Source organism: Pseudopipra pipra, chromosome 10 (assembly GCF_036250125.1).
Source record: "Pseudopipra pipra isolate bDixPip1 chromosome 10, bDixPip1.hap1, whole genome shotgun sequence".
NCBI classification, from domain to species: Eukaryota; Metazoa; Chordata; class Aves; order Passeriformes; family Pipridae; genus Pseudopipra; species Pseudopipra pipra.
The window spans coordinates 4372823-4398672 of NC_087558.1; the positions used below are offsets into that span (position 1 = coordinate 4372823).

Below are 25850 nucleotides of genomic sequence, written 5' to 3' on the forward strand. Positions count from 1 at the left end.
AGAGGCGGGCGGGGGACGGCGCTGGGCGGAGGCGCTGAGGGCGCGCCCCCTCCCCGCCCCTCGCCCGCTCCCGCCGCCTCTCGCGAGGCCGCCCCCCCTCCCTGCCCGCGCGTCACCGGCGGAGCGGACGGGGACAACATGGCGGAGCGGCGGCGGCACAGGAAGCGCGTCCAGGTACCCGGGACTCCCCCTCCTCTCCATCCCTCCACCCCCGCCGGGCCCCGCGCGGCGCCTCTCGCTCCCCGTCCTCAGGGCGGCCTCCCCCGCTTCTCCGCGGCCTCCCCGTTTGCCAGACGGCGGCTGCAGGCGGCCCGCGGTGAGGGAGGGGAGCGCCCCGGTCTCGGGGCACCGGGGGCGCCTCAGGCCGCGGGGAGAGCCCAGGATGGCACGGGGCGAACGGGTTTTCCTCAGAATTTTCTGGCAGATCGGTAAACTGTGCAAATAGAGCGCAGGTCGGAGCGTGTCGGGGGGCTGATGGGCGGCCGGCGGGGCCCCCCGGCACATCTGAGGCACCTCCGCTTCATCCCCGTGGGGTCTGAGCCCTCAGAAGTTCTTCGTCTCTCGATGACCAAAGAGAGAGATTTCAGGCTGTTCCCTGTTTATAATCGCCGTGGTACTCTCAGGATCGCACTCCTTACCGGTGTGAACAATAGCTTAGTGCGGGTTACACCAAAACACCCGGGAGCTGCACCTTCACCCGGCGTGTCCGGCCCGGGGATCGTAAGCCAAAGACGTGGGACAGATGGTAAAAGCATCTTAAAAGCAAACGTGCCCCAGCCAGGAAATGATGCGGTAAGGAAAGGAAATTAGCGTCTGGAAAACATAAACAAACAGCCGCATCTAAAAATAGACCTAATCAGCTTTGAGATCGTGTTAAAATGTAGTGATAATTGTGCGGTGGGACTGAGAGGCGAAGTGAAGGCTGCCGTGGTGCTTTCGCTTACCTGGAAGTCTGGTGTGTCAGCAGGGAGTTTTACAGAGTTTTTAATGCATGTGTTGGGCACAGTTGCAGTATCAGTGACTATAATGCTTATTACTGTTGTGTATTATCAACACTAAGCCTAAACAGTGTTTGTTTGGGATTTATTGCTCTGCTGTAAGAGCAGATAATATTGACAGAGATCAGAGAGCCGTTCAACACTGTGCACTTCATATGTCACCCTTCTGCTTGGTTGCCCTCTCTCCTTTCTCATCTTTCCCCTTCCCAGCCCACTTTGCCTTCCCCCAAGAGGATGGACATCTGCCCATACTTGTAATGGTTCCTTTTTTCCTTTTAATTCCAGTTATGGGGACAGGGGGAGAATTACAAGGAGTAATTAATCAAAATCTTGTTAAACAAGCCTTATCCATCACAGCATTCAATGAATTATTGTAAAACATTACAGAATTATTCTCTTTTCATGATTGTTATAGACTGTCCCTTGACGGCTCAATAAAGCATCCATCCAACCCAATTTAAATGCAGTTTAATGTTTTGTGTGACACCCAGGGCTGTGGTCTTGCAGGCAGTTAAGCACATACTTAATTTCCAGCCTGTTAGCAGTAAAAGTATTTCCCAGATTGTTAGTAATTAAATCGATGCCTGGGTGTTAACGCTTAAGGTCGTGGCCTAAATTTGTGATATAATTATGGAGATAAATGTGGATTTTGGTAGGTTCCCAGTGTATGTCAGCAACAATGGGAAGACAAGACCCTGAACAAAGAATACTGATGAATGCCCAAGGGGTGTTCTTAATTGGTCAGTGAGTGAAACAACACATGTTTTTCTTGGTAGTTGGTTTTGGGTTTGGGGTTTTTTTAAGCTTTTTGAACTTTATTGATATACTTGCAGCATAAGTATCATGTTTTCTGGCTAATGCTGGAAGTTTCTTCTTCTAAAATGAAGCATGGGATTTGTAGGTGCTTCAATTGTTTTAGCAGGGTGTACTTAATTTAGTGTGATGCGTGCTCCTTAATGAAGAGATTATTTATCACACTGCAAGCATGTCTGACACCTGAATACCCCACTGTCACTAAGCAGAGCTGTATTTCTCGACAGGAGTGAGGCTTTTGGGGGCAGGTGGTGTATTTAGCTGTGCTAGAGGCTGATGTAATGGAGCTCAATTACAATACCATGTGCACAGAACCTGTGTTTGGAATAATTTTCATAGGATTTTATGCCTGCCATCAAGATTGGAATCATGGTAATTGGGTCAGAGAGCTAGACATGAAAACAGTCTGAAAAGATAATTCTGTCCAGTCCACCCTGTGTGCTTCCCATCGGAAGTGGTCACAGGAAGGATGTGTTCTATGGAATGTATTTTCATTGAAAGACAACGTTGCCCAATCTGTGTTGCACAGTTTAGGCTCTTCCTCTGAAAGTTGTGAAACTTGCAAAAATTTTAACTTCAAAAATTTGAACAAAGATATTTTAGAGGTAAAATTTTCCAAGTGTCATTCCTGGTGGTAATTTAACTGTAATTAACATAGAGATGAATTCGGATGCAGTAGTGAAAGGGGACTGGTCTGTAGGATGCAGATCACTGCCCCAGTGGCTCCCACAGGATTCAAAAGTCTGAAATCAAGAATGTTTGCTGTGTTTAAAGGACTGACTGAAAGAACAACAGCATATGTTGTCTAATGGCTGGTTTAATATTTTTATTTTAGCCACATACATGTCAAAAGATGGGAGATGGCTTTGAATGCCTGTTACTCCAGCAACCTGAACAAAGCTGTTTCATGTCTTGGAAAAAAACACAGTTCCATCCATGTCCTGAAATATTCCCTTCAGCACAAAACCTTCGGCGCTGGTTCCTGTGCCCGGCGCTGGGCCGGGTAACACGTGGCACTGTGTTGGCAGCTCTGCAGTGGGACTGTTAAGCAGGCATTAAGTTTTCATTACCTTGGCTGGGTTCCACCGTGCACAGTTTTAGTCTCCCCGCGTCAAGTTTGGGTTTGATCTTTGCGTTGTGATCGACAGCGTTTGCCTCGCGCCTTGTGCCGTGTCCTGCGCTCCAGAAACGTTCATGCACACAAACACCACCCCTGGGGACACAGCAAACAGCCCTTGGGCAGCTCTTGGGGCAGTGTCTCACTGCAGATTGGTGGCTGAGGTGGCATCAGTGACAGGTACTTTCCTTGTTGACTTTTTTCCCTTGATTGAAGCTGTGAGATTCTCCTGATGAAGGACATCTACTAATCATTAACTGTTGTGTCCTGTCAGGATTTGGGCTCTGCTGGAAGGAAAATGCAACAGCTGCATTGCTGCTCCTGTGCTACACCTTTGTGTGAATGACTCTGGAAAGGATCTGCAGAAAGGACAGTGCAATGGCTTTCTAGTAATGCAGATTTTCATCCAGCTTGCCTGTTTGTCCTTATTTTCTCATAAATTCTGGTAAAGTTGAATGGGATGATAGCAAAGGAGAAAGGCTAAATAACTTCTTTGAAAGCTAAGTGGCATCAGGTGATAGAGGAGGAAAAAACAAAGATCAAGGGGGCAAAAAAAGTAGAAAAATAGGAATTAAAAGTAGCAGCCTGACTTGTCATTAAAACCAGAATCAGTTTTTTGGAAATTTTGAGTTATATTTTTGGAGGTGGGAAGGGAAAAAGCCGAAACAGCTGGCCTGGGGCTAGAAGGGGACTGAAGCTGGTGTGTTTTGGCTTCAGAGTACCTTACATTAATCCTTGGATGTGTTTGAGAAATCTGGACGTTTACAGCTTTTGCTCGAAAAAATTAGCAATGGTTGAAAAGAAAGAATGAAGAAAACCAGTACTTCTATTTTTATAGGATATGAACCAGACTGAAAAACATCTGCTAATCTTTTTCTGTAAAGAAAAGTTAATGTTTTGTGGCCAGCACACAGCCGTGGTAATCCAGAAGAACTGGTTTCTCCACATGGCTCTGCCACAGTTTCTTTTAAGAGACCTGGGGCAGTCCTTGTACTGGTCATCAGTGCAGGAGTCCAGCAGTTTTGGGTTTATTAGTCACTGAAGAAAACACAGATGGAGTCCTTAGAGCAAGTCCTAAGATCCTGATGTGTTTGTTTCCCCCCTGCCCACTCCCACCCAGCACTCCAGTCATGCCAGTTCTGTGCTGCTTCTCTGTCCTGCTGCGCCTTGGTTTATTTTACACAAAGTATAAATGTCTCAGCAGAATGGATGAGCAGCACCCACTCCCCTGCCCAGAACATCCAGTCTAAAGTCCTGACAGTCAGCAGGGAAGGGGAAAAGATAATCCTGCAGTTCAGCCCAAGCTGTGATGTGCTCAGCCCATCTCCAGAGAAGAGAACCCTGTTGCAGCTGCAGTGTCCCTGCAGTATGAGGAGAGAGAGGTGTGTGGAATGGAACCTGGGTTGGCACACTGTCGTTTTTGATGTTGCCTTTCATCTTGAAAAACAGGCTGCACATGATAAATGTGCTTCAGATTTCTTCTTTTCCTTATCTGAAAACTGTATAAACTATTAGGCTTGAGCACTCTGCTGTGAGGGATGGTGTTCTGAAAATCTAAGAGCAAAGAAATAAGCTAGATATTCATTTTATTGAAATAAAAGAATTTTGATGACCCCTTTAAAACAGAGGAGCATAAATCCTTGTAATGCATTTGTCTGCACATGAAATAACTTATCTTGTTAGTGACACTCATTATTTACTCTCTTCTGATTTTCCAGAAACCTTGTTTACATTACAGACCTGTGGAAGGAAATTATCTTGTCTTTGGTCATAGCTGTCTTCTCACAACTGTGATGCAAAGGGGGAATAAAATGAGTGAAATTTCCAAACCAGAAATGTCCTCTGGCCTTTTGTATTCCATTGAGTGTTCCAGGAGTAAGAAAGCCTGAACAACTCCTGCTTAGGTAGAGTTGAAGGGGAGAAGGAAGCTGGTGGGCACACCAGTTTCAGTAGCTCAGTTCAGATGTTATTTGTGATGTGTACAGGCTGCAGTCCCAGCTGGGGGTTGAATTAACTGGGAACTACATCAGTGTATTGAAGGCAGTTCAAAATGCACTGTGCTGTACTTTGATGTGGGAGATAGTGGTAAATAATTCGATTGGGGTTTTCCCTTTGGTGGGTCTGGAACGTCCCTGGGCTTGAAAATCTCAACATTTTATGAATTCATATAGAGCAGAATTGTGATTGAGAATTATTCTTTAAAATGTCAGTGCATTTCTAATAAGTCACTAGGCTGAACACTCACTGCTTTTCCTCTCTGTAGGTGGAGTTCTTCTGTCTAGACAAATAAGAAGTTTGGGTTGATTTTATTTTTAATGGCATTCTCCCAGAGTTTGTAAGTTATCAGTAAATCTTTAAATTTCACATGCTGTCTAGTGACAACATGCATTTTTCAATATGTAAAACTAAAGTAGATCCAATAGTTTAAACAAAATCTAGAGTAGAAGTATTCAAAAGTTTGACATTATTTTTTATTACTTTAAAACAGTTTAATCATAGAATTTTAATTAAGACATCTTCAACATTCTAGAAATAGATTGAGATGTTTCCTGAATCTTTGTCTTTCCTATGGAAGCAAACTTTAAATAGCAGGAAGTTTTCATATTCCTTTTTAAGACTCTGTTACCTGGTTTAAAGCTTTATAATTTTTTCAGAACTACCCCTTGATTAATTTGTTTAATCTTTTCCTAAATGCCTAAAGAGGCTTAAAGTGCCTGGATCTGGGCGGTTTTTACAACTGAACACAAAGTTTGATTGAACTGCAACTTTGAAAAGTTGTGGCCAGGATTCTGAACTTTGGTTGATTTCACTTTATGAGGAAATATAATATTATTTTCTGTCAATCATATGTTTTAATATTTTAGCAGAAACCTGGCTCTGCAAACAAAGAGATGAAAGTAGGATGAAAAATGGGGATTAAATTGCAGGAGATACTTTCTCAGTTAAACTGTGGCAGTCTCTCTCACTGGGAAGCTTTTCTTGTTATGAAACCATCCCAGAGAAAGGACAAAGCAATAGATAGAAAGGAGCAAGAAAGTCTCCTGGTGCCAGCCCCGGCCTGTGTACTGCATCACATGACCCAGCAGAATCATAAATATTTTAGGAAGAAGGAGAAAAAACACCTTATCAGGGGAATTAACACTGAGGTGAATATCTGCAGCTTCTCTCACTGTTTTACTCTCTGTGCCATGAAGAACAGTTGCCCTGTGAATTGTTTCAAATTTAATTGATACCAAACTTGGTGCCATCATTGGTGATTTACAGTTACTGGGACAACTGTACCATGTAAGAGGACATCAAAGCACACAATATAAATTATGTGCAAACATGCACGGTCAGGGATTAGCTTTTTATGAGTTATCTGATGTCTGATACACATTTTAAAAATGTAAAAATAAAAAAAAGGATTGAACACGGAGAAGGAGATAACATAATCCCTTTGAGGACTGTTAGGATCATCTGGCTTAATTTGGGCACATGTTTGTTAAACTAACTGGGGAATGTGAGAGCATGTTTCTGCTTACATATAGAGGATTTAGACTTTTAAAAATCTCAGAGCTGACAAACCACAGTGTCTTTTGGTCATTTGGATACCTTATGTCTGGATTATTCTCTCTAAAAATTGTCCTCAGACAGGAAAAGCAACAGTCTCCTCTAGGAGGATATTCATTAACCAGTTGATTTTGAAAGTTAGCTGTGCAAACTGTTGAAAATTAACAACTCTGACCATCTGAAGCTTTTATTCTGGTGTAACAACATCTATTTGACCTTGCATTTCCACTTCACATGCTGGTTGTGATATTATGATTATACATCTTAAAAGCGGTAATGGAGGTTGTATATGTTTATTGGCCTTTAGGAACATTTATCTTTAAATAAACTGATTTTTTTTTTAATTCCTGTAAATGACCAATCTGGTTTGTGTCTTATATAATCTACTTCCTTGGGCAGCAGGAGAAGAACAGGTACAGAAGAGATGCTGCAGTCTGGAAAGATGTCCCTGTTACTGATCCACAACTAGCAGAAGGGGCTGGAGAATTAAACCCTACAGATTAAAAGAACTCTTATAGGAAGGAATTTTGAGGAAGTTTGCCTGAGTCACTTTAATATCGCAATTTATTTTTTTTCAGATGTGTTTTTGTGAAGCAGGAACTTTAGAAAGTTCTTCCATTCCTACTTGCAAATATTAGATCTTAATTTTACATAATCGAACGTGCCCATCTCCGTCCTTCTGCCCGACACATCTCTTAAGTTCTGCTGCCTCTGCAAGGTGGTAAAAGCACAGAATTCATGAATGTGTGCAGACTGAGGGCTCCTTTTTCATATGGCATCTGTTCAGATGTTCCTGTGCTTCATCCTGCTGTGCCTCCTACTCTGTAGGTTGGAAGAATCTCCTCAAGCGTGCTCTGAAGTTTAAGCCATTTTGTAGTCGTGCAGTCACACATAAATTTTCTATCAGATCTTTCAGCTTCTTTTCAACATGGTTTTCTCCTTTCTCATGTGAAATTCAGGCTGCTCTGTGTTCTGTCAGTCTGCCTACATTGCTGTCATTTCATACATGCTCATTCCTCCCTGTTTCCTTTGTTCCCAGCTTCACAACTGTTCCCATCCCATTCATGTGCCTTAAGCAGCTTCCCATGTGCCCCCTGCTTTCCTCTTAGGTCCTCCTTTAGTTTGCTCTTCTTACAGAGCTGTTAAAGGGTTCTTACTTTTACCTTCAGATCCTCTAACTTAAAAATTCCTGCTTTATGTAGACAGAAAGTTCTCGGGAAAAAATGCCTTGACCTATTTTCACATCCTTTATATTTTATTTATTATTTATATATCGCCATGAAATAATGAGGACTTTGCAACATCAGATTTTTGAGCCCAAATGAATGATAATCCCATGTGTTTAAAACTGTACTAATTTCTGACTGTTCCCACTGTAGGAAGTTGGGGAGCCATTCAAGGAGGAGAAGGCTGTTGCTAAATACTTGCGCTTCAACTGTCCAACAAAATCCACCAACATGATGGGTCACCGAGTTGATTATTTTATTGGTAGGCTCACTTTTAACCAGATAATTAACATTTCTTCTAAGGCTGCACTTGGAGGGCGGGAGAGGCTGCTTTGATTTTATTATTGGTGCTTTATCTAATAATTACTGATCTTACAGTTTGGGTTTGAAAACTTATCAAGGCATTAGGAAGCCATAAAATTAATCTCATCAGCCTGAAGTAAACACAATAACATTTTCACTCTGTGATTTAAAGGTGTGTAGTTGTCAAGAGTGATGCATTTCAGAGTAGGGACCAGTCTTACTTTAAAGATTTGAAAGGATGTGGAACATCACCAGAACTGAGTGGTCAGTGTGGTTCAAGGCATGTAGACTAAATGGTAAAATAAATGTTAATTTTAATGCATTTTTAATTCCATTTTTTCCTCTAGCCTCAAAAGCTGTGGATTGCCTCCTGGATTCTAAATGGGCAAAGGCAAAGAAAGGAGAAGAGGCTCTATTTACAACCCGAGAGTCTGTAGTTGATTACTGCAACAGGTATGACCCAGACTAACTCCTCAGTGTCATTAATTACTGTAGTTGAGAAGATATTGTAGTTATTTGGGAACTAATGTGTGCATCCTAAAACTTGTGTGGTTATGTGCAAAAGTAATGTATTTTTATTGCAGTGTTTGAGGGTGGAAATGATGTAGTTTCATCATCTTTTCTCTCAGAGCTCTCAGCCTTTCATTACACTGCTTGGGGCAGCAAGGTAACCTGAAGGATTTTCCTGAATATTGTCAATATTGGAAGTTAGTGGGGTCAGAGCTCTCAAATCTCTCTGTCCTTGCTGCCTGAGGAGCTGGATTCTGTACTGCTCTTCCTGTTTGGAATGTGGCTGTGATCCTTTCAAGGATGTTACTGGTTGGTGACGACCTTGAGACATCCTGGTGCCCCACTGGCCATACACACACACACACATATATATATATACACTTGCAATAAGGTCTGTCTGTAGCTGACATGGATGGAATACTTGCACATGTACCACAGGTTCCACAGAGCAGTTCTGTTTATTGTACATCACTTACCAAGGAACTCAGTAAGCCCTGACAGATAATTAAATGGACCTGGTGGCTTTCTGTCTCCTACATCTTATGTATTCATCTATAACTGCAAAATGCTGCCACAGAAAAGTACATTTCTTACCCAGTTTTGAACAGATGAACCAAAAAAAAAGCAAAGCAACAGGCAAGACATGGGATAATTAGGTCTGGTGTGTGTAGTAAATAGAGCAGATGATGGTGACCTCTGCCTTCCAGTCATGCTATTCGTGATTATGTTAGAGAAGGAATCTAGGTTGGTATCTAATAACATAATTGAGTGTAAATGTTGTTATCACAGCTGCACTTAACTCTTTTTCATTTTAAGACTCCTGAAAAAACAGTTCTTTCATCGAGCATTGAAAGTGATGAAAATGAAGCCTGACAAGGATACAAAGAAAGAAAAGGAAAAAGGAAAGGCTGAGAGCGGGAAGGAAGAGGAGAAAAAGAGCAAGAAGGAAAGTGGCAAAGATGAAAAAACCAAGAAGGAGAAAGAAAAGGAAAAGAAAAAGGATGGTGAAAAAGAGGAGTGCAAAAAGGTAAGAACTGTCTGTAAGAGAAGAGTCAAACCTGTAACAAATACATTAACCAATTGTTAAGATCACATTGGCTGAAAAATACAGTTGGTTATTCTAAAATATGACTTATCTTTTTTTCCTGTTTTCATCTCTAAAATATGCTGCTTTTTTTTTGTTACCTTTTGAATTGTTCTTATTTAGATCTAGATCAAAAAAGAGACTTCAGTTGGCCTTTGTGCACCTCGTCATCTTCTAGTGTGGGCTGAGTTAATCCAAACCTGCTCCTCTCCAGGGAGGCTTTGTACCTCAGTTAGCATGGAATGACACATGTGCATGTGACCAAACATCTAAAACCAGCACAGTTGCACAAGTGAAACACAAACAATTTTGCAGTGTTTGGTAACAAGAATGTTTGGAACGTAATATTTGGTATGTGGTGCCTGTAACTGGCTGTGTAATAGCTGCCCTGTTGTGTGACAGCTCCTTACTGAGCTGCATCCTGCCTCATCTTACTTGATGTTTCAGGTTCAAACTATTGTTACTGAACAAGTTTTCATGTGTGTTTTTTCATGTTTTCATTCCTGATTTATTTTGTTACTTATTTTATTATAAGCAGAACAGAATTCCTAAATTAAAATGTTAGGGACCTGCAGGAGAAACTGGATGATTGAGGTGGTTTTTCTTCTATGTACAGTGGTCTGAATCAGTGAGAATTAGTAGGACAGTGCTCCAAAGTTATTCCCATTGAGACACTCCTCTCACATTTAGTGAGTATACTCTGTCTACAAAGGTTTGGATTTCAGAAAGAACCTACATGGCTAAGAAAGAATTAGAACAGTCTGGCTGCAGTGTCAGCATAGAAGCCAGTGTAAGATAACTCAGCTCCTGAGGTGCTGCAAAATGCTGATTATGAAAGTTATGAGCTCCTCCAATCTGCTGTCATGAGGGGAGGTACATTATTAAATGTAATGTTAATTTTTAAACTAGTCATTATTTATTGAGCAGATATGTAGTGGATTATATAAGGTAGTGAGTAGGAACTTGAACAACAACTCAGGACCAAAATCAGAAAATTAATTTAGACAATGAAATAAGCAAAGAGAAGGAAATGGGAGACAAGGGAGCAGGAAGCACAAGGTCCAGAAAGAGATTGAAGAGGACAGAGAATAAACAGGCAGAAACTGATTTTGCCAGGATGCTCTTGTGGTAAATATGGCACCAAAGTACCAAATAACTCTAATGAGGTCAGTGATGGTGAAGTGTTGTTCCCTGCTCTTGATCTCTGTGCAGACTTCCTGGTAATGCCAGCCCAGCTTTGCTATGCATTTGAAAAGACAATGTAATCCTGAAGTCATAGTCTGCTCTTTAGATACTAATTAAAAATAAAATTTCTCTTTCCTTACAATTTTCCTTTATTTTTGAGGTACCCAGATAGTAATAAATAAGAACAGGAGGAAATGAAGCATCTTTACTTTTAAAAAAAATTGTGAATGTGATCTTAAGTTTGTGAAAAGTTATCAGACTACATTAACATAGTAGAAATTAAAACCTCTTAATTTTTTGTAATTTTTATATGTAATAATTCATGTATATATTGTGTATATATAATAATTTATACATATGATTTTATAGATGTAGGTAAAAATATTTGTTTGTCCTCAGGATGAGACTCCAGGAACACCCAAGAAAAAGGAAACTAAGAGGAAATTTAAACTTGAGCCACATGAAGACCAAGTTTTCTTGGATGGAAATGAGGTAAGATTTATGGGTACTTTCCAACTTTGAATGTCACTGTGCTATTGTCAGAAAATAGCTTCATGTACTGGATTTCTACAAACTCTTTCTTGACATGCTGAAAGAAAAATTAATGGCAATGCGATGGCTGATCTTGAAACCAGATTTTTAGATATTTGCCAGGAGGGTAGAGACATATACATGTAGGACAGTAGCTTGAAGAAATCTAAAAGAAAATTTAATTTACCATTAATTCAGTGTTGGTGGCCATGAGGTGAGACGTTTGTCCCGGGGGTGTTGGAGCTGCCCCGGGCGGTGCCGCAGCCTCTGTGCCCGGAGCTGACCCTGCCTGGGGCAGGAGGGTGGGCCAGAGGCTCCTGAGGCCCCTCCAACCCAAGTTATCCCCCAGCCACTGCCATGCCAGGATAGTTCCAACCCAAACACAAGCCTTTCAGAGCATGATGTTCAGTTGCAGGAGGGGAAATAAAAAATACCTGCCTGACCTTGTGATCTGAGCAGGCAGGTATTGGGCATTCCTGAATTCTTGTCCTGGCTTTACAACTGAAATGGTGGCCTTAAATACTTCTCTGTGCTTTGCTTTTCTGGAAGACAAAAGAACTTAATTGTTTACCAGCTCTGTAATGTACAGAGTCACATTTCTCCTTCTATGGTTTTGGATGAGTGGTAAGTTTTACTGTGCTGTGTTGATGCTGTGTGTGGCTGTACTGGAATTTCCCCTTGGATTCTTGTATTCCTTTGGTTATAAAACATACACAGCAGCAAATTCCATAAGTAAATCACTTGTGTGAAAAAATGTACTTCCCTTATGTATCTTGTTTTTACTCTTCTCAGTCAGTTCTTTTACACTGCCTTGCTGTTTTATCCTGTCTCCTGTGGAATCACACCCAACTCTGATCCTCTCTGTTGTTTTTACATGGAGTGCCTGGGATAGTTTGGCATTCCAAATGGGGCTGCACCACAGCATTTGCAGTATCACAGTATTTACTGCATCAGTTCCTATTTTGTTTTATTAATGAGCTGGAATTTTTTAAGAACTAAAACTCCCAAGAGGTTTTTTTTAAGTAATTTTTTTTTTTTTAGCTAATTTAGGGCCAGTTCTTGTGTATTTGCATTAGAGCTGTTTTTTCCCTTTTCTTCATTATTTTGCACTTACAAACACAGGATATCACACACTCTCTTACTGCCCAGTCACAATCTTCAGCTTGTTTGGGCTCACAGAACAGCTGACTGGCAGCAGCTACACCGAGTACAGTCAACTTTGGCCCCCTGTGAGAAGCACAATGTCAGATACTTGTTGATCACACTGAATCCTCACTGCCTCCCAGGTGTCCTTCTGGGAGTTCTTACTGACACATCTGCAACGAGGGATGCTGGTTTCTAGTAATCAGCTTCTTTTCAGAGTTATAAGCTCAGATTCAAGTGTTTAGCTTGCTAAGAAAAAACCCTCGATTTTTCTAGTTCAGAAACACACTTTACCAAGAAGATTTTTATTTAATATGATTGAGCAGCTCTGATTCAAATGACCCACAGTCCTCACACAGACATTTGGCACTGAGTGTCACAGCTGCAGACACTGAGGTAGCACTGGCTGTGGGACAGAGGGGGCAGTGACACTGATCTGAGCCCAGCACATGGGCTGGGGTTTTGGCCTCCTGCTTTGTTCCAGGTGTTCAGTCTGGGCTTTTTTCTCTTCAAAGCTCACAGGCCTTTTTGTTTCCCCTTGGTGGACCTGAGAAACTTTTCACTTTTTTGCAGAACTGTTTTTGGCTTCATGCTCAACAACATTATTGAATAAAGATAAAACCTAAACTTGATTTCAGGTATTTTTCTGAATATTTCATTTTCCCATCAGTTCTACTGTCTGATTGTTTTGCCCAGGATTACATCACCTGTCAGTTACCCTTCCTGGGAATCAGGACCCCTTGCCCAGCTCCAGGGCTGACTGCAGGGCACCGAGCACTGCAGCCTGGCAGTGAGTGTTTGGGTGAGGGGATAAATGAGATGTTTATCAGAGATCTTGTTTTCTGACTGTAAACCAGGTCATTTCTGTTGTAGGTGTATGTGTGGATCTATGACCCTGTTCACTTTAAAACTTTTGCCATGGGACTTGTACTTGGTAAGTCAGAGTAGCCACGAGTTGTTGATTTGTGTTGCCTTAAGCTAACCAGGGGGGTGTTGTCTAATGGGCAAATATGGGTTATATGGAAATATGAACTATGTTATTAATTTCTGGAACTGTATTTGTGTAGGATAAGCCCAATCAGCCAATTTTTTTAATCTGAATTAGTGTAGATGTTAACTGAACCAGTGAGCTGACAGACCATCCACGGTACTGATGGTCCAACACATTCCAGCTTCCTCACTTTGAGAGAGCCACCTTTCCTGAGAATCCATGTCATCCTTTGGGGCCACTGTTGGGCCTTTGACCGGTCCTTGGGGTCACTATGATCTCCCCCAGCAGTTCCTGCTGCACTGGTCCCAGCAGCTCCCTGCTCACCCTTTGGCTCGAGCCCTCTCCCAGAGCTGCTCTCTTGGCTCCCTTGGCCAAGTGCAGCCACTTGGAGCTGCTGAATGAGGTGTCTCTACCCAGTACAAAACCAGACAGAAATACTGTCAGTAGCTCACCCTGTGCTAAGCCAATACCTTGAATGAACAGTAAGCCTGGAACCTCTGTACACGTGTCAGGGAAAACTAACGATGCTTCTCCTGCTTGTGTTCTGCCCTCCTGCCCAGTGATTGCTGTGATAGCCGCCACGCTGTTCCCGCTCTGGCCCGCCGAGATGCGCGTCGGTGTTTATTACCTCAGCGTGGGCGCGGGCTGCTTTGTCGCCAGTATTCTGCTCCTTGCCGTCGGTGAGTGTCGGGCGGGCGGAGCCTGCAAGGGCAGAGGCACAGCCCGGCTCTTTCCCGGGCTCGGAGCTGGGCGGTCCCACGTCCCAGGACGTTGTTTGCCGGATCCCGTGTGCGTTTCCCTCCCGGCCACCGGGTGTCACAGTTGTGCCACGGGAAGAAGGAGATCTCGGGCTCGTGTCACCTGTTGGTGTTTCCCGTGTAGTGCAGATTCGTTTGCTGCCTGTTTAAACAAAAGGACCCCAGAACTGCACACAAGAACAGATTCTGTGGTGAGAACGGTGTCACCAGGATTTTAAAGGTTTCTTTGGTTGTATTTCTGTAGCAGAGGGATTAAGGGCCAAATCAGAGATAAGATCCTTGGTTAGTGGGATGGGGGAGACGTGGTAAGAACAAACTATTCCAGTGCTATTGCAGAATGAGGGATTTTCCTCCGACATCACCCAGTCCCTCGCTTGGGGTGGGCATTAGTAGTGGGCATCTCCTACACAGTGGTTTTACACTCTATGTGTTCATAACAAAACCCAGCATCTCCCTTGTTCTCACACAGCTCGCTGCATCCTTTTCCTGATCATCTGGCTCATCACTGGAGGAAGGCATCACTTCTGGTTCCTGCCAAACCTGACAGCAGACGTGGGATTCATTGACTCCTTCAGGCCCCTGTACACACACGAATACAAAGGACCAAAAGCAGACTCAAAGAAAGAGGAAAAATCAGAATCCAAAAAGCAGCAAAAATACGACAGCGAGGAGAAATCAGATAGTGAGAAGAAGGAAGAGGAGGATGGGAAAACAGAAGGCACGAGGAACTCGGGAACGGAGGGCTCAGGAGGGGAGCGACACTCAGACACTGACAGTGACAGGCGCGAAGACGACAGGTCCCAGCACAGTAGTGGCAATGGAAACGACTTTGAAATGATCACAAAAGAGGAACTGGAACAGCAAACAGATGAAGGGGATTGTGAGGAGGAAGAGGAGGAAGATACTGAAAGTAGGCCTTCACATGGAAAATCATAACTCACTGCGGTTTGGGACTAAGTATGTGCAAATGGTTGGATTTTCTTTGTTGGCTGATCACCAAAACATAGACCATACAGTAGCATCTTCGTTTGCTGAAATATACGTGTTACCAAACAGTTTTATATCTAGTTCCTTCATTTTTTTTTTTAACCATTAACTTGATTACTTGGTACTATGTTAATCATTAATATCCATTTACAGAAGTTTTATCAATCTGACAAGTTTTTTATTGATTGATAGATTGCCCAGATTGTCCTCAAACATACTGAAAAACATCGTTTTCTGGTACTTGCATAACTGGTCAATTAGTTTAGCTTCTCAAACTTGCTTTTGTAAACCAGGTAAAAGTTGAATGACCAAATCTCAGATTATTCCTAGTTATACTCATTTGATAGTTAGGTAAAGCCCTTCTTAGCCCACAGCTTTCTTGATATTTTTCTTGATTTTGTTTTCGAAAGATTGTGAGAACTTTCCTAAGAAAACTAGTTTTAGCAGAAGTATTTTGCTGACAATAGAGGAGCTGGTAGTGCTGAATTTGGCTGCAGTGTCTCTGTTTCTCCAGCCCATGTGCCAGCAACCGAGGAAATCCAAACTGGTTTTGTACATCCGGTGCAGAGAGAGATGTCATCTCCTGCAGGGGAAGGAAGCAGCACAGTTTGGAAATAATGGCTGTTTTCTTTCTCCTGCTCCATCATAATTAAGAAAAAAAAAATGTATTCTGTACATAATTTACAAATAAAGCAAACCATTTACTTTAACTGCTACTTATTATTTAGAGATTTGATCCAGCATTCAGTTTGTATTCTTGAAGCCATTTTGTGGTGTATCTATGGGAGAAATGCAAGTCAAGAGGACCTCACAGAATATTTGTGTATGATTGGTAGCTGTTCCACAAGAGCTTTAGTTTTGTGCCAACATTCCATGTATTTGAGTAAATTGATCTTTATTAAATGAAAGCAAACACCAGAGCTGTATGGATGCCTTAATGTTAAACCTCTCTGTACTCTGGAACTGGAGTAGTTTTAAGCTGAAGAGGCAGGAGAGTGTTGTTCTGCTCCAAAAGCTGGGTGACTCAGAGCTGATATGAAGTGACCATTAATGATTTGTTTATAAATCCATTTGGAGCAGCTGGTGGGGTTTCTCCTGTGCATCCCTCCCTGCTGCCTGTGTGGAGGATGGACTGCAGGATCTGCCTAAAGCATGGAAGAAGTTAAGACTCGGCGTCTTTCCTCTCGATGACTTGAACTGTAGACTGATTGTCTCCCCAGCCCACTCAGAGAAGATGAGGGTAAGCTTGACATTTTCATATCAGACTTAAAGAACTTTTTTCCCTTATCCTAAATTGCTTCCCATCCTTCCAGCGTCGGCATTCTGGATGAAGATACTAATTTTTCAGGTTGTGCAAATATCTACATCATCATGAGTGCATTGATAAACAATTCATGGATATGGTGTATTTGCTTCTTAAATCTCCTGAATAATTACTCCATAAGGAAGCAGATAAATTGGATCACTTTTTTATTAATATAGCAAAAAATTAAAGGACCCATTAACTAAACAGATTGACTCCTGGCCACTTGTGTGTTGTCACTGATTAAAGTAGCAAAGGAAATGCTGTTGTACTGACTGCGGGGTGCGTGTGGTGGGGAGAGCAGAACCTGCTCTGGGGGCTCACAGGGGGCAGCCCTGGCCAGTTTTTAAAGAAAATGTAGTGGCTTTAAGTTGTTTCAAGTACTTTTCCTCCTCTAAGTGAAATAATGTCTTCAGGGCCTCGCTGAGAAAATAAAGTTGAAATGGTCAAATAATAAATACTCCTGTAATGGTGCCATCTGCTCCCTGTTCACTGCACAGGTGCCACGTGCCAGCACTGCCCGCCTGGGGACAAGTGTTTGGGGCTCAGAATTAACCACCAAACATTTGTGCTGTCACCTTAGAGTTCCAGGCTCCCATGGCTTATAAATTGAATTGGCCTCAAACTGCTCCCCTCTATAGAATCAGAATAAACCAGTAGATTTTTACCTGCTTTACTGCTGTCAGGGTACATGACCTGATGTTTGCAAAAACACTCAGATGCAGGACCTGGGACACCAACTTCTAACAAACTTGTACAACTCAGAGGTGCTGTTGAGCATCATTTATTACTGATTCTGACCAAATCCTTCCCAGGGAGCGAGAGGAGAGTGGTGTGAGATGGTCCAAGGCACTGTGCCCTCCTCATTTAGAGCACAAGGACACAGGCAAAACAATCCTATCAGTGTAAGGGAACTGGGACAGAAGCAGCTGCTGAATGTTTTCAATAGACTTCCTGGTAATGGCTGGTACAATTTCATTAGGGCTTCTCATTTTATTTAATAAAGCACTGGATTATTTTATCTGTAATTCAGCAACAGGTGCAGGAAAACAAAAGGCACATTTCCTGATAGTGTCCACAAAGAGTCCATTCCTGCCTGGCTGGCACAGAGGCATTTGCTCTGCCATGTGTATTTTTCTGTATGTGAAAATAATGGTCACTCAGAAAAAAAACTGTTCTATGATAAAAGACATTAGAGAGAGTTAGAGTTAGTAATGGCAGTGTGCAAAGGGTTTCAGTGCAAGTCGAAGTAAGGAGAGCTAACAGTACTGAGTAAACACTGATCCTGCTTTAGATAAAGAGCAAAGCCTTCTCTGCAGGTGGTAACAACCATTAATCCTCATCATGTGCAACAGAAACCAAACACTGAAAAGGCTCAGCTTGTGATCCCCAAAAGTACTCAGGAGCCTGGATCCAGTGAAGGATGTAGGTGCTTAGGAGAGAGACACTGGCATTTTACCTTTGCTAGTCAATAAATGGAACATGGAGCAGAGTCCTGGGTGACTCTCACTGGCCCTCAGTAAATTCTTACTTTCTCTTTCTGGCACATGAGTCTTCAACCAGTATTGAGGTTGTTGGTTGGGAGTCAGAAGATGGAGTTTTGAATTCTTCATGCTGAGGGTGGGATTGAAATTACATTTCCACCCTTTTAAGCTTCCTTTTAAGTGAAAGTGCCACTACAGAATTTGTTTAAAATTAAAGTCTACCGGGAGGTAGTGATATACTAAAAGGTTACAGAAGATTTCTGGCTCAGCTTCAGTATTTATGGGCAGCACAAGGAGAGTCAGCTCACACCCTGCACTCCATGTTGGCTTTAGTCTCAATTTTAGTTCCTTATCAAAGTGACCAGCAAGCCACCAACCACGTTTTATAAATTACTGGTTCATGTGATGTAGTTTCCAGAGCCTTGCTCGTACTTTCTTCTAGTTCCCTGAAAAATTACTCGTGTCGAAGACAAGCCAAGAAACACCAACACTGCAGGGCCACCATGGGCACCGGGAAAGCACATGGTGGGCACACAAACCAAGGAACCACCACTCCTGAAAAATCCATGGATTCAACTCTGCACTGTGTTCACTGGATTTTCACTGAATAATCAGAGTTGAGATTCTATAACAAGATTGTCTTCAAGTTAAAATTACTATGAAAATGTGTTTCTCCTCAACAAGATCTTCCCAAGAACAAACCTGTTACTTTTAAGATGAGCACCTCAAATGAAGATCTAAAGCCACATTGTCTGTGCTCTTATAAGATTCCTGAAAAGTAAATGAAGACATCTTGCAAATGGGACACTGGTCAAGCATTTTCTTCTTTAAAAATAAAGTTAGATAAAAATAAAGTTGGTTAAATATTTTTTTAGTTACATACTCTATTAGTTAAATATTTTATTAAAAAATTTAAATCTTCATAACCACCATCCTGCCTTTCTGAGCCATGCAGCCTTTCAGGAACAGCAGCTCCACAACCGCTTGCCATTGCAAAACTCCAGCTGCTGATCCTGTGCTGACAAGGCACAAAATCTAATATAGGGCATTAAACATGCTCAGCTGGGCAACACCCAGTCAAAGGCACATCGAGGGGAGGATGCAGGCAAGGCTGTACCAGCCTGGAACTCATCCCTACAGACAAATGTGTTCCAGAGAACATTCCACAATGACCACAGTCTGCTGCCCGCTCTGCCCACAGCTGTAGTGACCATCCCTCTCCAAACCAAGTCTCCCCCAGCCCCTCACTGCTCAGGAGAGGGAGTTTTCACAATCATTTTTGCAGGAGTTCACAGTGTGTTTTGCAGGAGATCACAGTGAACAGGTTTCCCCACACGTGGCATCAAAATACATACATATGCACTTGATCTCCTTGTCTTCTCCCACATGGCTTGAAGTGGCTGAGATGCCAACATCAGATTTCTTGAAATACACAAAAGTGAGGTTTAAATTGTTTTCTTCTGCTCAACAGCATAAAGGGTCAGGTGGCAACGAGCTTCTGAAGCACAGCACCTCCCAAACAGGAAGAGCAGGGGAAAAGCAAAGATTCAGTTCTGACTGCACTGGAAGAACACCCCACACTTCTCATGGAAAGGAGTTGTATTCATTATCTGCACCTGCCCCTGTCTGAAGGAAACCTCCTGGCCCAAGTCAGGCAGAAGCAACATGCAGGAACTGTAATGGTCCACACTGCTCTTCTTAAGTGACTTCTGAGGCCACAGGGAGGAGAGGGTAGAGCCCAACCCCTGCTCAGTGAGGACACTTTGCTCAGTCACTGTTTCTTTCACAAAGTTATCAAGTTAGATTTGAAATCAGAGAGGTTTTTTTCTCTTGTTGCTTTCCCCTTTGTTCTAAAATCCTATCCTTACAGTTAAGTTCAACAACAGAACTGAAAGTATAAGCAACTAGCAGCAGGAAACAGCCTTGAAGAAGGAAGGAAGCCTCATGCAAATATCTTGTTACAACAGAGGACACAGAACCATCACACGAGCTTGTAGTACACAAGCAGCTTTTGCAGGAGGTTTGCTGCATTATTTCACGTGCCCCATCCTGGAGGAGGACTCTCCTCTCTGTTTTTACACACAGCTGCCTGCATGCAAATATAAACTGCTTTCTTAAACCCTTCTATTGCTGCCCGTGGATATAAATGCAGCCTCTTTAATCGGGCAGGATGGGCTCAAGCCATTATTTTCAAAACATGATGTTTGTCAAGTACCTGCAAGTTTTCCTGCAAAGGAAGATCCAGCCCTTATCCAGTACTGAGTGTGAGCAGCTTTTCTGGCACGGCGAGAAGAACCTGCAAATGCCAAGCTCTGCATTTGGTTTCCAGGGCATCCCATCTTGCACCATCATTTCTCTGGGATGGAAGATGAAACACAGTATCCAGGAGCAGAAAACAGGGGTAACCTGTGCATAATAAGCAAACTTTCAAAACAGCTGAAAAAGGTGGAAGAGGGAAAGGGAAGCTGAGAAGTAGCCACGACATGAAACTGGGATGTAACATGGGCCACGTTGAGGACCCTGCTCAACAGGGTCACTAGGCATGGATCTGACATAGTCTGGACATCACACACCCACTGGGATTTTTATCAGCAGAAAAATATATCTAAACTGTCCCTGTCCCCTCCTGGTTGCTCATTTCCACCATCCAGGCATCTCCCCATACAGGCCAGTAGAGTATTTTCTGCTGTCATAAAGACAGACATGAACACAGACAAAACAAAACATCCAACAGAAGCATCCAAACGGTTTATTATTTATTTATTATTTCCCACTGGGAAAATCACTTTCACTGCTTTGCCTTGGGTTAGAACTAAGAAGAAGAAAACTACTCTTGAAGGCATTAGCCTTCAGATACTTGTGGGTGGACTGAGTATTCAGAAGGTGCAATACCCTCTCAGGTGTAAATTATTTATACTCCAATTTGTGCAACAATCCTGGGAAAAATGGTTTGGACAAGTAACTATTGCTGGTGTGAATGCTGCTGGAGATTACTTGAAGCTCTCACGTTTTTCACAGTACTGATCACTTTTTTTTCTCCCTGTGAAGTTATTTAATCCTTCAGATGAACCATGGAAGGAGAAAGGGAAAATAAAAAGGGGGAAAAAAATCTCTACTTATATCTGAATTTAATTCCAGAGAGTTAGTTGCTTTCAGAGAAAGTCCTCCCAGCCACTTGACATTTTGTACACTTGGATACATCAAACAACACCCACCATGTGGACTCACGGCTTCCCAAAGGGAAGCATCCTGTGCTCCCTGCCATGCAGCCAAGTCACGGGGGTTCGGAAGGCTCCCGCTGAAGCGCCCTCACCCCTCGCCAAAGCCTTTCCCCCCCCTCCCCCACATAACACGTTTAGAACCCAAAGCGTTTCTCTGCCACATCCCTAAGGATTTGGGAGCCCCATGGCGCTGAGGTACCACGGGGCGCTTCGTCTCCCTCGGCCGGGGGATCAGACACAACGTACGGAACCTGTTCCTCGGGGCGGTTATGTTGTGCTGTATGTTATCTGTTAGATGTGTCATGTGTGTTATGTTACGTTTCCCTGGACACGATCCCGCCCCGTCCCGCCCCGTCCCGCCCGGTCCCCGCCGGGGAGGAGGCGATGGCGCGGGGCAGGAGCGGCGGCCGCAGGTGGGTGCCGGGGCCGGGCGTGGGGAGCAGAAGCAGCCCCTCGGAGCCCCCTCGGCCGCCTCCCTCCCTCCCTGTCCCTGCGGGGAGCAGCAGGATCCCGCCGGGAGGGCGGGGGCAGCGACCGGGAGCGCCCGGGAGGAGGCGCGGGCAGCGCCGGTCCCTCCGTGCGCAGGGTGCGGGTTGTGCCCGCAGCCGGGTCCGCACAGCCTGGATGGGGATTCCGCGGTACAATATATAAGTTATTGTTATTGTTATTAGACACTTACCGAGCGGGACCCTGTTCTCGTGCAGGTTTCCTTTTCCGCGGACAGGAGCGCAGCCTCCGGTACGTGAAGACGAAACATGGACGGAATTAAGTCGTTCTGTGAGACGTATCAGGTGTCAGAGGATGCACCTGAGCCGATAAAGAGTGAAGCGCTGAGCCCAGGTAGGCTTGTAAACACGTATCTGTGTATCTGTTGATACTTCTCAAGCTGTACTGCCAAGGACTTCTAGTTGCTCCAGCTCTGCCTTTCAGGACACACGAACTCAAACGTGCACTAACTCCAGTGTTCAATGACTCTGGCAAGTGGGTGACAAAACACAGCTGCCTATTTAAATCCAGCTGATAACACAGAGCCTAGAGAGGCAACTCGTCTTTACTTTGGCTCTTCTCTGCTCTCGCTGAGGTCACTGATGCCATCCTGCTTCTTCAAGGAAAGAGAAGAAAGCATGGAAAGCTTTGTCTAATTTGTCTTGCTGATTTACATGAAGCCATCCTGTGTTCATTTTCCTTAGGAATTAACATACAGAAAAGAGTTACCATAAGGAAACTTACGGAAGTCCGAAGGAAAACCAGCTCTTCTGAGGTGTTTGTCATTGTAGCACTCACATTGTTTAAAGGTGAACAAAAAAGGCCAGTCACTAATGAAGCCTGTGTGTTTTGGATTGCCTCGGAGTTCCAGGACTTCAGAAAAGGATGGGCTGCATTGATGCTTTTTCTGCTTTTAGGACAGTTCTGCAGCCTCAATTTCTCACAGGTTGTATGAGCATCACGAACTGTGAGGCCACACTGCGATATCTCTTGTACAATTTCTGTAATTGTCTAATTTCTTCAAAATGTGTAGGAGCTTTGAACCTCCATCCCTCTGCCCAGCTGCACAGAAAGACCTCTTTGCTTTCTAAAGGAAAGGAGCACAGTCACCCTTATTTCCTAAACCTTTCCTTGGGACAGTAACTAGAAAAGTAACTTATGTCTACGTTGACCTTGTAACTCTCAAAGATGTAATTCGAAGAACATAAAATTTAAACACTTGTTGGCAATTTAATGATGTGTTAGTGAAGTTATTTACTCTTAATTAAGGAGCCTGGAAAACTCAGAGTAAATTGGGTACTTGCTATGATGGAGAATTAACTAACTGGTAGAGGTACCAAGAAATAAATTTTTTTTAACTTTTTCCTTTTCAGAGATGAAGCACTGTGCCCTGTGACACTTTTTGCTGTTTTCACCACTGGAGGATGGCTGCCAGACTCTGTGAAAATGGTTCTGGTCAGTACCACTGCACCCACGGCAACCAAACTCTTGAAACCAGCTGCGTGTTGCTCCTGATCATGCTCGGAAAAGTCTTCCTTGATTTCTTCATGTTGCAAGTTAAGCCAAAAAACGTGAAAGCCAGTTTTATGGGATACTTTTGCATTTCAGTGGCACTTCTCGATCTCACGCTGCTGCTGATCTTCTGTTTCATTTTCTGTTTCGAGGACTTTGCGCTCTGGGGGATGCGGTTCACCAGGTACCACATCTGCCTCTTCACCCAGATCACCTCTCTCACCTGTGGGATTCTGCACTACCCCGTGTACCTCGTGGCTGCTCTGGACTATTACACCACTGTCTCCCAGACATCCCAGTTCTCTAAAAGAGGCCAGAAATTACTGTACGTGTTCGCTGTGGTGGTTATATGGATTTCAGGGTTTTTCTGTATTCTGAAAGTTCCCGCTGTCTATGAAGAGCTGGAAATTCAGAAGAGTGTCTCTCCTTACCAGTGCCCTGTCTCTGCCAGCCTGCAGAGCTACTCAGTCTCGTGTGCCATGGTGCTGCTCCTGGGCACTGCTCTCCTGGCTCGCTGGAAGGAGGTGGTGACCACCCTGCTGTCTGCCAGGCTCGTCTCCATCTCCAGTCAGCCTGCTTTGATGTTCTCCTACACGTCCAACACCACCACCTGCTTTAAGTGGCAGCTCCTGAGCAGACTCCTCATCTGCTTTCTTGGCACTTGGGCACCTTTAGTTGTTCTCCAGGTCCTGGTTGTGTTCCTGGGAGCGCGGATTCCGGCCTATGTGGACATGAACGTGCCCTGGCTGTACTTCATCAACAGCTTCCTCCTGGCAGCCGTGTACTGGTGCCGGTGCCACGAGGTCGAGCTGGCAGAGGGGACGTGGAGCTCAGACCCGTTTGTCAGCTGGAAATTCTGCTTTGTGCCGTTTGACAATGAAAACACAGAGCCAGCTGATGAGCCGGGTGTGGTGATTGTCATCTGTTAATGAGCTGCTGGCTGGAAAGGCTGCAATAAGTGTGGGCGCTGAGGTTCTGTGGCTGGGTCCTTACAGACAACACAAGGAAACAGCTCCAGAGCTACACTCCATGGAAAAAAGTCCAATATTGTAGTGAATGTTGCACTGGAGTGCAGGACTCTGGTCCCAGTGCACTGCAAGCACTGTCAGTTCACGGGATTCAACCTCAGATTACATGTTTCAAAGACCACTGCTTATATAAGCCAAGTTTTCTGTTAAACCTCATGTTTATGACAGAATTTTACATTTCCTTTACATGGATCTCAGGTTTTACAGTACAAAATGCAATAAAGTCTTCAAGGCTGGAGCTACATACAGGTGCTGATCCAAAGTTCAAACAACTTCTGTGATTTTTTTGCAGTGTATTTTCTTGTTAAAGTCTGGCTTTGTGTCAGCTTGATTGAAGTTAAGGGTTGTTGTCTAACAAGAAATATTTTTTTTTAGTTAATGTAAAGCTACAGCTCCTACAGAAATAGAAACTTTACATGGTACAAAAACAGTGCAAGATGTGCAACTTCCACAGCCACAGCAGAGGTGCTGAAGCTTCGCTGTTTCTTTGCTGCTGCTCCTGTAATGTATAAGTACATATTAAAAATTAAATTACTACAGTCAGAGATCTAAGCAACAAGGTTAATTGCTATATATAAATACATGCCCAAGGCTAAAGAATGGCTTAAATTAAAATACAGTTTATTCTGAAGTCAAAATTACTTTAAAATAGTTAAATATGAAGGGTGACTAAGGTAGAGAAGGAATTAGTCAGACTTAGAGCAAAAGTACTCTTAATTTCCAAATTCTTACGGTTTTATAGAGGACTTGGTTTAATTTTGTAGAAAAGAAATAAATGATACACAACCAAAGCAGACAAATGAAAGTAGCATTTATTTCTGAAGCACTGAACTCACAATACAATGTTGTATTGGAAGAGAAACTAAATGATGCTGTAGGTTGGTTAATCATTCCCCCAGACCCACAGGGAACAATGATTTCACACAAGAATACTCATTAAGAAAACTCTGCAGATAACAAAAGGTGCAATTACAAGCAAGTTTAAGCAGCATAGTATAAGGTGCTTTGTTTCAGCATTTGTAGGATGGATTTACCCATTAACAGACAGATTAAAGAAGTTTCACTTCTACAGATCATAACAAATGAGAGAATCTAAAATTCATTCACATGCTAGTTGGTAATAGGAAAGTGCTTCTTAAAAATGACTCACAAAGTGAAGATCATACTTTTACATAATTCACTGTGTGCTCTTCCGCTGTAAAATTTAAATTTTTGGGTTATAATTTACATTATTATATATCAATTATAGAGATAGATTTAATTGCAGAATTTAACGCTATGTGGGCTAAATTTTCTTATAAAAGAATATTCCAGTATTTCACTCCATAAGAATACACAATCACATCTGAATCATAAATTAATCTTACATTTCTGAAACATATTAAAGTCTGATTATTTTCTTTTATTACTTCACCCCACATAGTGCTTCTTTCACCCACAGTCTGGGGTAAATTTCTTTGAGGCTTCCATGATGTAATCAAAAGGACACGAGCATTTTTCAGGAGTAGAAAGTGGTTTGGGGGGAAAATCTGTTAAAAAGGCCATCAAAAGGACAGTAAGTGATCAAAAACTGAATTTTAAAACTAGTGCAATAAGAGGAGGCAACACTTAGCAACAT

The 25850-nt window shown here is 43.0% G+C and overlaps 2 protein-coding genes and 2 long non-coding RNA genes across 4 annotated transcripts; 3 read left to right on the forward strand and 1 right to left on the reverse strand.

Annotated features, from left to right (window-relative positions):
- Nucleotides 1-51: 51 nt before the first annotated feature.
- Nucleotides 52-16708, forward strand: SEC62 (SEC62 homolog, preprotein translocation factor). Its single transcript, XM_064665843.1, has 8 exons — nucleotides 52-174; nucleotides 7860-7968; nucleotides 8357-8462; nucleotides 9336-9546; nucleotides 11188-11280; nucleotides 13336-13396; nucleotides 14014-14133; nucleotides 14681-16708. The coding sequence occupies exons 1-8, from the start codon at nucleotides 139-141 to the stop codon at nucleotides 15145-15147; spliced, it is 1203 nt and encodes a 400-aa protein (XP_064521913.1). The 5' UTR covers nucleotides 52-138; the 3' UTR covers nucleotides 15148-16708.
- Nucleotides 183-4764, forward strand: LOC135419463 (uncharacterized). The gene is made up of 2 exons (XR_010433002.1): nucleotides 183-1738; nucleotides 2647-4764. It is a non-coding gene; the product is annotated as an uncharacterized LOC135419463 (long non-coding RNA).
- LOC135419464 (uncharacterized) lies at nucleotides 11276-22005 on the reverse strand. Its single transcript, XR_010433003.1, has 3 exons — nucleotides 21886-22005; nucleotides 13924-20391; nucleotides 11276-11861 (listed from the first exon to the last, which is right to left on the reverse strand). It is a non-coding gene; the product is annotated as an uncharacterized LOC135419464 (long non-coding RNA).
- A 1111-nt stretch (nucleotides 22006-23116) lies between these two features.
- GPR160 (G protein-coupled receptor 160) lies at nucleotides 23117-24617 on the forward strand. The gene has a single exon (XM_064665844.1). It carries the CDS (start codon nucleotides 23117-23119, stop codon nucleotides 24131-24133), a length of 1017 nt encoding a protein of 338 aa, XP_064521914.1. The 3' UTR covers nucleotides 24134-24617.
- Nucleotides 24618-25850: the final 1233 nt, after the last annotated feature.